At 51.6% G+C, this 12,069-nt stretch overlaps 1 protein-coding gene across 1 annotated transcript in view; it reads left to right on the forward strand.

Annotated features, from left to right (window-relative positions):
* LOC144953757 (histone-lysine N-methyltransferase 2A-like) overlaps positions 1–9,506 on the forward strand; it is a 63,050-nt gene extending 53,544 nt beyond the window's left edge. Inside the window, exons 14-19 of the mRNA XM_078884350.1 lie at positions 1,577–1,750; positions 4,864–4,947; positions 6,682–6,752; positions 7,568–7,686; positions 8,784–8,881; positions 9,426–9,506. Coding sequence (XP_078740476.1) covers positions 1,577–1,750; positions 4,864–4,947; positions 6,682–6,752; positions 7,568–7,686; positions 8,784–8,881; positions 9,426–9,506 — 627 coding nt within the window. The remainder of the gene's footprint in view (positions 1–1,576; positions 1,751–4,863; positions 4,948–6,681; positions 6,753–7,567; positions 7,687–8,783; positions 8,882–9,425) is intronic.
* Positions 9,507–12,069: the final 2,563 nt, after the last annotated feature.

Below are 12,069 nucleotides of genomic sequence, written 5' to 3' on the forward strand. Positions count from 1 at the left end.
AGACACTGGGTAGTGAGACACTGGGTAGTGAGACACTGGGTGGTGAGACACTGGGTAGTGAGACACTGGGTGGTGAGACACTGGGTAGTGAGACACTGGGTAGTGAGACACTGGGTAGTGAGACACTGGGTAGTGAGACACTGGGTAGTGAGACACTGGGTAGTGAGACACTGGGTAGTGAGACACTGGGTGGTGAGACACTGGGTGGTGAGACACTGGGTAGTGAGACACTGGGTGGTGAGACACTGGGTAGTGAGACACTGGGTAGAGAGACACTGGGTAGTGAGACACTGGTTAGTGAGACACTGGGTAGTGAGACACTGGGTGGTGAGACACTGGGTGGTGAGACACTGGGTGGTGAGACACTGGGTGGTGAGACACTGGGTAGTGAGACACTGGGTGGTGAGACACTGGGTAGTGAGACACTGGGTGGTGAGACACTGGGTAGTGAGACACTGGGTAGTGAGACACTGGGTAGTGAGACACTGGGTAGTGAGACACTGGGTAGTGAGACACTGGGTAGTGAGACACTGGGTGGTGAGACACTGGGTGGTGAGACACTGGGTAGTGAGACACTGGGTGGTGAGACACTGGGTAGTGAGACACTGGGTAGTGAGACACTGGGTAGTGAGACACTGGGTAGTGAGACACTGGGTGGTGAGACACTGGGTAGTGAGACACTGGGTGGTGAGACACTGGGTAGTGAGACACTGGGTAGTGAGACACTGGGTAGTGAGACACTGGGTAGTGAGACACTGGGTAGTGAGACACTGGGTAGTGAGACACTGGGTGGTGAGACACTGGGTGGTGAGACACTGGGTAGTGAGACACTGGGTGGTGAGACACTGGGTGGTGAGACACTGGGTAGTGAGACACTGGGTAGAGAGACACTGGGTAGTGAGACACTGGGTGGTGAGACACTGGGTAGTGAGACACTGGGTGGTGAGACACTGGGTGGTGAGACACTGGGTGGTGAGACACTGGGTGGTGAGACACTGGGTAGTGAGACACTGGGTAGTGAGACACTGGGTAGTGAGACACTGGGTGGTGAGACGCTGGGTGGTGAGACGCTGGGTAGAGAGACACTGGGTAGTGAGACACTGGGTAGTGAGACACTGGGTGGTGAGACACTGGGTAGTGAGACACTGGGTGGTGAGACACTGGGTGGTGAGACACTGGGTAGTGAGACACTGGGTGGTGAGACACTGGGTAGTGAGACACTGGGTGGTGAGACACTGGGTAGAGAGACACTGGGTAGTGAGACACTGGGTAGTGAGACACTGGGTGGTGAGACACTGGGTAGTGAGACACTGGGTGGTGAGACACTGGGTGGTGAGACACTGGGTAGTGAGACACTGGGTGGTGAGACACTGGGTGGTGAGACACTGGGTGGTGAGACACTGGGTAGAGAGACACTGGGTAGTGAGACACTGGGTAGTGAGACACTGGGTGGTGAGACACTGGGTAGTGAGACACTGGGTGGTGAGACACTGGGTGGTGAGACACTGGGTAATGAGACACTGGGTAGTGAGACACTGACTTGCCCCTCCCCTTGGAATCTCTCGACCAATCGCAGCCTCTTCCCGGAGTCCCCGGTGGCCAATCGGCGGCCTTCAAGGCGGAACCCGCCGACCAATCGGGCGGCGGTGGAGGCGGAGCCTCGGCGGGCGACAGCCAATCGGAGGAGGGGATGTTGGGGGGGCTGGAGGCGGTGCAGCGGAGGGTGATGGGTGGCACTTACAGCTCCACGGTGAGTAGCGTACAGTTAGTTAGTACAGTTAGTTAGTAGAGTTAGTTAGTAGTGTAGTTAGTAGTGTAGTTAATATAGTAGTTAGTAGTTTATAGTGTGTAGTGTAGTAGTGTAGTGTATAGTGTAGTGTAGGTAGTAGTGTAGTTAGTAGTGTAGTTAGTGTAGTTAATAGTGTAGTTAGTAGTGTAGTTAGTAGTGTAGTTAATATAGTAGTTAGTAGTTTATAGTGTGTAGTGTAGTAGTGTAGTGTATAGCGTAGAGTTAGTTAGTAGTGTAGTTAGTAGTGTAGTTAGTGTAGTAGTTAGTAGTTTATAGTGTGTAGTGTAGTGTATAGTGTAGTGTAGTTAGTAGTGTAGTTAGTAGTGTAGTTAGTAGTGTAGTTAGTAGTGTAGTTAGTAGTGTAGTTAATATAGTAGTTAGTAGTTTATAGTGTGTAGTGTAGTAGTGTAGTGTAGTTAGTAGTGTAGTTAGTAGTGTAGTTAGTGTAGTTAATAGTGTAGTTAGTGTCGTGTGTATGGTGTAGTTAGTAGTGTAGTTAGTGTAGTTAGTGTGTAGTTAGTAGTGTATAGTGTAGAGTATAGTGTAGTGTAGTTAGTAGTGTATAGTGTAGTGTAGTATACTATTTTCAGGTTTTTTCGGTAAAGTCACGTAGGTAAAACATTAAAAGTAATGAAAGTAAAATAAAACAAAACAAAAATAAAAATAAAATTCACGACGTTTCGGAGGCAACACAAGTCTCCGTCATCAGGTGGGACCGTCACAGCCAGATTAGCTGCATCAAGTGAAGCAATGATTCAAGATGTAATCCCTTATAAGCAAGTTGAAGGGGGGAGGAGAGGGGGGGGGAGTTCATCAGAATGTGGTAGCCAATGAATGGAACGTATCGGGAGGGGGGGGGGGTGGGAGGGGGAGGGAGCCAACAAAACATTTGGCGACGGCTTGGACGCGGCTGCTGCGCACGCCAACACAATGGGCAGAAAGGGGGGAGGGGAGGTCTGATACACATGATAGAACAAAGGAACGAAAATGCCCATGTTTATACCAATGCAGGCTGAAAAAATGAAGAGAGTACTGTTAAAAATAACTGGGGATGTTAACACTCGGTGAAGTAAATTAAAATAGTGCCTGTCAGATAAGATGGTCCAAAAAGTGTAATTAAGTCTTTTTTGCGTGGTTAATAACATCTTTCCAGTGATTACTGAGTTTGTACCCATCATCACGGTTGAAATTATGTCTGTGTTTGTATATTTGTATGGCTTCGTGTACAAACCTTTGATGGTAGCCAGGAGGCTTGCAGAGAACCTTGGTCTCGGAAAAGACAATTTCATGAGAGCCCGCCGAGTTGTAGCAATGATCGGCAACGGCCGAAGAATCAGTTCTGCCGTGTTTCAGATCTGACTTGTGCTCGCGGACACGATCAGCAACATGACGTTTTGTTTCTCCAATGTAGCAATCACCACAAATGCAACTCAATTTGTAGACTCCAGGATACTGTAAGTCAGGAACGACATCCTTCACAGATGGAATCAGATCACGGATTTTATGCACTGTGCTGAATCGGACTTGGATCTTATGTTTGTTTAGAATTTTGGAGATCTTTTTGGTCACGCCTGCTATGTATGGTAACGTGATAGTTTTGGTCGGAGTTTCATGTGGTTGTTTCTGTGTGGTGGGAGAGACAGCTTGGCGGATAGTACGGTCAGAGTATCCGTTCATCCTGAGGGCCCGATGTACATGTCTTAATTCATCAGTCAGGTGGTGTTGGTCAGAAATGCCATGGGCTCTGTGGTATAGCGTTTTGATGAGAGAATTCTTTTGAGATGGGTGGTGGTGGGAATCCGGTTTCAGGTAGGAATCTGTGTGGGTGGCTTTCCTGTAGACAGAATGTCCCAAGGATCCGTCAAGCATCCTCTTAAACAGAATATCCAAGAATGGTAGTTTACCGTCTTTCTCCACTTCCATGGTGAATCTGATAGATGGGTGTCTAGAATTGATGTGGTCCAAGAAGTGGTAGTATACTAGTACAGCACTAGTGTGTAGTGTAGTGTATAGTGTAGTGTAGTAGTGTATAGTGTATAATGTAGTGTCTCTCTCTGTCTCTGTGTGTCCGTGTCTGTCTCTCTCTCTCCGTGTCTCCGTGTCTCTGTGTGTCTCTCTCCGTGTCTCTCTCCGTGTCTCTCTCCGTGTCTCTCTCCGTGTCTCTCCGTGTCTCTGTGTGTGTCTCTCTCCGTGTGTCTCTCTCTCCGTGTCTCTCTCCGTGTCTCTCTCCGTGTCTCTCCGTGTCTCTGTGTGTCTCTCTCCGTGTCTCTCTCCGTGTCTCTCCGTGTCTCTGTGTGTGTCTCTCTCCGTGTGTCTCTCTCTCCGTGTCTCTGTCTCTCCGTGTCTCTGTCTCTCCGTGTCTCTGTCTCTCCGTGTCTCTGTCTCTCCGTGTCTCTGTGTGTCTCTCTCCGTGTCTCTCTCCGTGTCTCTGTGTGTCTCTCTCCGTGTCTCTCTCCGTGTCTCTCTGTCTCCGTGTCTCTCTCCGTGTCTCTGTGTGTCTCTCTCCGTGTCTCTCTCCGTGTCTCTGTGTGTCTCTCTCCGTGTCTCTCTCCGTGTCTCTCTGTCTCCGTGTCTCTCTCCGTGTCTCTGTGTGTCTCTCTCCGTGTCTCTCTCCGTGTCTCTGTCTCTCCGTGTCTCTGTCTCTCCGTGTCTCTGTGTGTCTCTCTCCGTGTCTCTCTCTGTGTCTCTCTGTCTGTGTCTCCGTGTCTCTGTGTGTCTCTCTCCGTGTCTCTCTCCGTGTCTCTCCGTGTCTCTCCGTGTCTCTGTGTGTGTCTCTCTCCGTGTCTCTCTGTCTCCGTGTCTCTCTCCGTGTCTCTGTGTGTCTCTGTCTCTGTCTCTCCGTGTCTCTGTGTGTCTCTCTCCGTGTCTCTCTCCGTGTCTCTCCGTGTCTCTCTCCGTGTCTCTCCGTGTCTCTGTGTGTTTCTCTCCGTGTCTCTGTCTCTCCGTGTCTCTCTCCGTGTCTCTCTCCGTGTCTCTCTCCGTGTGTCTCCGTGTCTCTCTCCGTGTCTCTCTCCGTGTCTCTCCGTGTCTCTCCGTGTGTCTCTCTCCGTGTCTCTGGGCGTCTCTGTCTGCAGTGCGGCTTTGTGCAGGACGTAGTGGCCGCCATCTCCAAGCCGGGCGAGGCCCGTGCCACCCACCTCAAGGCCACCTTCATGCAGGTGAGAGCCCCACGGCATGCTGGGTAATCGCCCCAGTGCGTGCTGGGTAAACACCCCAGTGCGTGCTGGGTAAACACCCCAGTGCGTGCTGGGTAAACACCCCAGTGCGTGCTGGGTAAACACCCCAGTGCGTGCTGGGTAAACACCCCAGTGCGTGCTGGGTAATCAGCCCAGTGCGTGCTGGGTAATCAGCCCAGTGCGTGCTGGGTAAACACCCCAGTGCGTGCTGGGTAATCAGCCCAGTGCGTGCTGGGTAATCACCCCAGTGCATGCTGGGTAAACACCCCAGTGCGTGCTGGGTAAACACCCCAGTGCGTGCTGGGTAATCACCCCAGTGCGTGCTGGGTAATCACCCCAGTGCGTGCTGGGTAATCACCCCAGTGCGTGCTGGGTAAACACCCCAGTGCGTGCTGGGTAATCAGCCCAGTGCGTGCTGGGTAATCACCCCAGTGCGTGCTGGGTAAACACCCCAGTGCGTGCTGGGTAATCACCCCAGTGCGTGCTGGGTAATCACCCCAGTGCGTGCTGGGTAATCTCCCCAGTGCGTGCTGGGTAATCACCCCAGTGCGTGCTGGGTAATCTCCCCAGTGCGTGCTGGGTAAACACCCCAGTGCGTGCTGGGTAAACACCCCAGTGCGTGCTGGGTAAACACCCCAGTGCATGCTGGGTAAACACCCCAGTGCGTGCTGGGTAATCACCCCAGTGCGTGCTGGGTAATCACCCCAGTGCGTGCTGGGTAAACACCCCAGTGCGTGCTGGGTAATCACCCCAGTGCGTGCTGGGTAATCACCCCAGTGCGTGCTGGGTAATCTCCCCAGTGCGTGCTGGGTAATCACCCCAGTGCGTGCTGGGTAAATACCCCAGTGCATGCTGGGTAACCCCCCCCTGCCCCCCCAGTGCATGCTGGGTAATGGGTAATTGAGTAATTATACGGCTCACTGATTGCCTCTGTCTCTCTGTGTGTGTCTCTCTGTGTGTCTGTCTGTGTCTGTCTGTGTGTGTGTCTCTGTGTTTCTCTCTTTGTGTGTGTCTCTGTGTGCCTGTGTGTGTGTGTCTGTGGCTCTGTGTGTGTCTGTGTCTGTCTGTGTGTGTGTGTCTGTGTGTCTGTGTGTGTGTGTCTCTGTGTGCCTGTGTGTGTGTGCCTGTGTGTGTGTCTGTGTGTGTCTGTCTGTGTGTGTGTGTCTGTGTGTGTGTGTCTGTGTGTCTGTCTGTGTGTGTGTGTGTGTGCCTGTGTGTGTGTGCCTGTGGCTCTCTGTGTGTCTGTCTGTGTGTGTCTGTGTGTCTGTGTGTGTGTGTCTGTGTGTCTGTCTGTGTGTGTGTGCGTGTGTCTCTGTGCGTGTGTATGTGTGTGTCTGTGTGTGTGTGTCTCTGTGTATGTGTGTGTGTCTCTGTGTGTGTTTCTGTGTGTGTGTCTCTGTGTCTGTGTGCGTGTGTCTCTGTGTATGTGTGTGTATGTGTCTCTGTGTGTGTGTGTGTGTGTGACTGTGTGTGTGTATGTGCGTGTCTGTGTGTGTGTGTATGTGCGTGTGTGTGCGTGTGTGTGTGCGTGTGTGTGTGTGTGTATGTGTCTCTGTGTGTGTGTGACTGTGTGTGTGTATGTGCGTGTGTGTGTGCGTGTGTGTGTGTGTATGTGTCTCTGTGTGTGTGTGACTGTGTGTGTGTATGTGCGTGTGTGTGTGTGTGTCTGTGTGTGCGTGTGCGTGTGCGTGTCTGTGTGTGTGTCTGTGTGTGTAGTTGATGGATCAGCTGTTCCCGTGGTTGGACGTGAGCAACAGGTTCCCCTCACAAGTGAAGTCACCCAGGAGGTAACCACTGTACACCGCCACTGTACACCATGGTAACCACGGTAACCACTGTACACCACCACTGTACACCACCACGGTAACAATAGTACACTACTACTACTGATGATGATACTGCTACTGCTGCTGATACTACTATTGATGATGATGATGATACTACTACTGCTACTACTACTACTGATGATGATGATACTACTACTGCTACTACTGATGCTGCTGATACTACTACTGCTGATACTACTACTACTGCTGCTACTACTGCTGATACTACTACTGATACTGCTGATACTACTACTGCTGATGATGATGATACTGCTACTACTACTGATGATGATGATACTACTACTGCTGCTTCTACTACTGATGATGATGATACTGCTACTGCTGCTACTGATACTACTACTGCTGATACTACTACTGCTGATGATGATGATACTGCTACTACTGCTGATGATGATGATACTACTACTGCTGCTACTGATGCTACTACTGCTACTACTGATGCTGCTGATACTACTACTGCTGATACTACTGCTGATGATGATGATACTACTACTGATACTACTACTGCTACTACTACTGCTGATACTACTACTGATACTGCTGATACTACTACTATTGATACTACTACTACTGCTGATGCTGCTACTAGTGCTGATGATACTACTACTGATACTACTGATACTACTACTGCTACTGATACTACTACTGCTGATACTACTGCTGATGATGATACTACTACTGATACTACTACTGATGATACTACTAATGATGATACTACTACTGATACTACTCCTGCTGCTGCCGTGTGCCCCCAGTGAGCCCCCCAGTCCACTCTACAGGGTGCCCCCCACCACGGACCATCTCTACGCTCAGTGGAGAAGCCAGTGGGGAGATCATCCAGCAGTGGAGGACGTGGCAACCAGCAGCAGCAATGGTGAGGAGCTCACCACCACTCACCACCACTCACCACCACACTCACCACCACACTCACCACCACACTCACCACCACTCACCACCACACTCACCACCACACTCACCACCACCACACTCACCACCACCACACTCACCACCACTCACCACCACTCACCACTACTACACTCAACACTACACTCACCACTACACTCACCACTACACAACACTCACCACTACAGTATGAGTGAGTGGGTGGGTGAGTGGGTGGGTGAGTGGGTGGGTGGGTGAGTGGGTGGGTGAGTGGGTGGGTGGGTGGGTGAGTGGGTGGGTGGGTGAGTGGGTGGGTGAGTGGGTGGGTGGGTGAGTGGGTGAGTGGGTGAGTTAGTGGGTGGGTGAGTGGGTGGGTGAATGTATTATGCATCGGCAAGGGGACCTCTGTGTGTGTGTGTGTATGTGACTGTGTGTGTGTATGTATCTGTGTGTATGTGACTGTGTGACTGTGTGTGTGTGTGTATGTGTGTGTGCGTGTGCAGGGTGTGTGTCACCGTGGCTGTGTGTGTGTATGTATCTAACTGTGTGTGTGTGTGACTGTGCGTGTGCAGGGTGTGTGTGACTGTATGTGACTGTGTGTGTGTATGTGTGTGTGCGTGTGCAGGGTGTGTGTATCTGACTGTGTATGTGACTGTGTGTGACTGTGTGTGTGTGTGTGTGACTGTGTGTGTGACTGTGTATATCTGTGTGTGTGTGTGACTGTATATCTGTGTGTGTGTGCAGGGTGTGTCTCACCGTGGCTGTGTGTGTGTATGTATCTAACTGTGTGTGTGTATGTGTGTGTGTGACTGTGCGTGTGACTGTGTATCTGACTGTGTGTGTATGTGTGTGTGTGTGACTGTGTGTGTGTGTGACTGTGTGTGTGACTGTGTGTGTGACTGTGTGTGTGACTGTGTATATCTGTGTGTGTGTGTGTGACTGTGTATATCTGTGTGTGTGTGTGACTGTGTGTGTGTGTATCTGACTGTGTGTGTGTGTGACTGTGTGTGTGTGTATCTGACTGTGTGTGTGTGTGACTGTGTGTGTGTGTATCTGACTGTGTGTGTGTGTGACTGTGTGCGTGTGCAGGGTGTGTGTCCCCGTGGCTGAGCTCCACTCCGCCGCCCTCAGCCCTCGACTGCCGCCAGTGCTGCCTCTGCCTCGAGTGCGGAGACCTGCAGCCCGACGTGTGTGCACTGTACACCGCACTGTACACCGCACTGTACACCGCACTGTACACTGCACTGCACACTGCACTGCACACCGCACTGTACACTGCACTGCACACTGTATCTGTGTGTGTGTGTGTGTCTGTGTGTGTGTCTTGTGTGTCTGTGTGTGTGTGAGCGGTGGTGTAGCGGTTAGCGTGCTGCGCTATGAACCTGGCCACCCAGGTTCGATTCCCGCTCACGGCTAACACCAGTGACTATTATCTGAACCGGTCCTGGGCCTCCCCTAGGTCGACTCAGCCTGAAATGAGTACCTGGTGCGGTGTGTAAACATCGCCACTAGGGAGACAAAGGCGGCCGGGCGTGGTGCTGGCCACCCGCCCCCTCGTGTGCCGTGCCGGCCTTCATAGGTGCTCGCTAACAGCACTTGCCCCTACAGTTTGTTAAGGCTACACGGGGGATCTTTATCTTTGTGTCTGTGTGTGTCTGTGTCTCTGTGACTGTGTGTGTGTGTGTCTATGTGTCTGTGTGTGACTGTGTGTCTGTGTGTGTCTGTGTGTAGGAGGCAGGCAGGCTGTTGTACGCAGGACAGAACGAGTGGCTGCACGTGAACTGTGCTCTCTGTCTGTGTGTGTGTCTGTGACTGTGTGTGTGTGTCTGTGTGTGTGTCTGTCTGTGTGTGTGTCTGTGACTGTGTGTGTCTGTGACTGTGTGTGTCTGTGTGTAGGAGGCAGGCAGGCTACTCTACGCAGGACAGAACGAGTGGCTGCATGTGAACTGTGCTCTCTGTCTGTGTGTCTGTGTGTGTGTGTCTGTGACTGTGTGTGTGTCTGTGTGTAGGAGGCAGGCAGGCTACTCTACGCTGGACAGAACGAGTGGCTGCATGTGAACTGTGCTCTCTGTGTGTGTGTGTGTGTATCTGTGTGTGTGTGTGTGTGACTGTGTGTGTCTGTGTGTAGGAGGCAGGCAGGCTACTCTACGCTGGACAGAACGAGTGGCTGCATGTGAACTGTGCTCTCTGTCTGTGTGTGTGTCTGTGACTGTGTGTGTCTGTGTGTGTCTGTGTGTGTCTGTGTGTGTCTGTGTGTGTCTGTGTGTAGGAGGCAGGCAGGCTACTCTACGCAGGACAGAACGAGTGGCTGCATGTGAACTGTGCTCTCTGTGTGTGTGTGTGTGTCTGTGTGTGTCTGTCTGTCTGTGTGTGTCTGTGTGTAGGAGGCAGGCAGGCTACTCTACGCAGGACAGAACGAGTGGCTGCATGTGAACTGTGCTCTCTGTGTGTGTGTGTGTGTCTGTGTGTGTCTGTCTGTCTGTGTGTGTCTGTGTGTAGGAGGCAGGCAGGCTACTCTACGCAGGACAGAACGAGTGGCTGCATGTGAACTGTGCTCTCTGTCTGTGTGTGTGTCTGTGACTGTGTGTGTCTGTGTGTGTCTGTCTGTCTGTGTGTGTCTGTGTGTAGGAGGCAGGCAGGCTACTCTACGCAGGACAGAACGAGTGGCTGCATGTGAACTGTGCTCTCTGTGTGTGTGTGTGTGTCTGTGTGTGTCTGTCTGTCTGTGTGTGTCTGTGTGTAGGAGGCAGGCAGGCTACTCTACGCAGGACAGAACGAGTGGCTGCATGTGAACTGTGCTCTCTGTCTGTGTGTTTGTCTGTGACTGTGTGTGTCTGTGTGTCTGTGTGTGTCTGTGTGTGTCTGTGTGTAGGAGGCAGGCAGGCTACTCTACGCAGGACAGAACGAGTGGCTGCATGTGAACTGTGCTCTCTGTCTGTGTGTCTGTGTGTGTGTGTCTGTGACTGTGTGTGTGTCTGTGTGTAGGAGGCAGGCAGGCTACTCTACGCTGGACAGAACGAGTGGCTGCATGTGAACTGTGCTCTCTGTGTGTGTGTGTGTGTATCTGTGTGTGTGTGTGTGTGACTGTGTGTGTCTGTGTGTAGGAGGCAGGCAGGCTACTCTACGCTGGACAGAACGAGTGGCTGCATGTGAACTGTGCTCTCTGTCTGTGTGTGTGTCTGTGACTGTGTGTGTCTGTGTGTGTCTGTGTGTGTCTGTGTGTGTCTGTGTGTGTCTGTGTGTAGGAGGCAGGCAGGCTACTCTACGCAGGACAGAACGAGTGGCTGCATGTGAACTGTGCTCTCTGTGTGTGTGTGTGTGTCTGTGTGTGTCTGTCTGTCTGTGTGTGTCTGTGTGTAGGAGGCAGGCAGGCTACTCTACGCAGGACAGAACGAGTGGCTGCATGTGAACTGTGCTCTCTGTGTGTGTGTGTGTGTCTGTGTGTGTCTGTCTGTCTGTGTGTGTCTGTGTGTAGGAGGCAGGCAGGCTACTCTACGCAGGACAGAACGAGTGGCTGCATGTGAACTGTGCTCTCTGTCTGTGTGTGTGTCTGTGACTGTGTGTGTCTGTGTGTGTCTGTCTGTCTGTGTGTGTCTGTGTGTAGGAGGCAGGCAGGCTACTCTACGCAGGACAGAACGAGTGGCTGCATGTGAACTGTGCTCTCTGTGTGTGTGTGTGTGTCTGTGTGTGTCTGTCTGTCTGTGTGTGTCTGTGTGTAGGAGGCAGGCAGGCTACTCTACGCAGGACAGAACGAGTGGCTGCATGTGAACTGTGCTCTCTGTCTGTGTGTTTGTCTGTGACTGTGTGTGTCTGTGTGTCTGTGTGTGTCTGTGTGTGTCTGTGTGTAGGAGGCAGGCAGGCTACTCTACGCAGGACAGAACGAGTGGCTGCATGTGAACTGTGCTCTCTGTCTGTGTGTGTGTCTGTGACTGTGTGTGTCTGTGTGTGTCTGTCTGTCTGTGTGTGTCTGTGTGTAGGAGGCAGGCAGGCTACTCTACGCAGGACAGAACGAGTGGCTGCATGTGAACTGTGCTCTCTGGTCCGCTGAGGTGGTGGAGGAAGCGGGCGGAGCGCTGAGGAACGTCCACGCAGCCATCACTCGCGGGAAGCTCATGGTGACTACACTACACACTACACTATATACTACACTACACTATATACTACACTACACACTACACTATATACTACACTACACTACACACTACTACACTACACACTACATACTACACTACACACTACACTACACACTACATACTACACTACACTATACACTACGTTATATACTACACTATATACTACACTATATACTACACTATACACTACACTACACACTACACTATATACTACACTACACACTACACTATATACTACACTA

Source organism: Lampetra fluviatilis, chromosome 82 (genome assembly GCF_964198595.1).
Source record: "Lampetra fluviatilis chromosome 82, kcLamFluv1.1, whole genome shotgun sequence".
NCBI lineage: Eukaryota > Metazoa > Chordata > Hyperoartia > Petromyzontiformes > Petromyzontidae > Lampetra > Lampetra fluviatilis.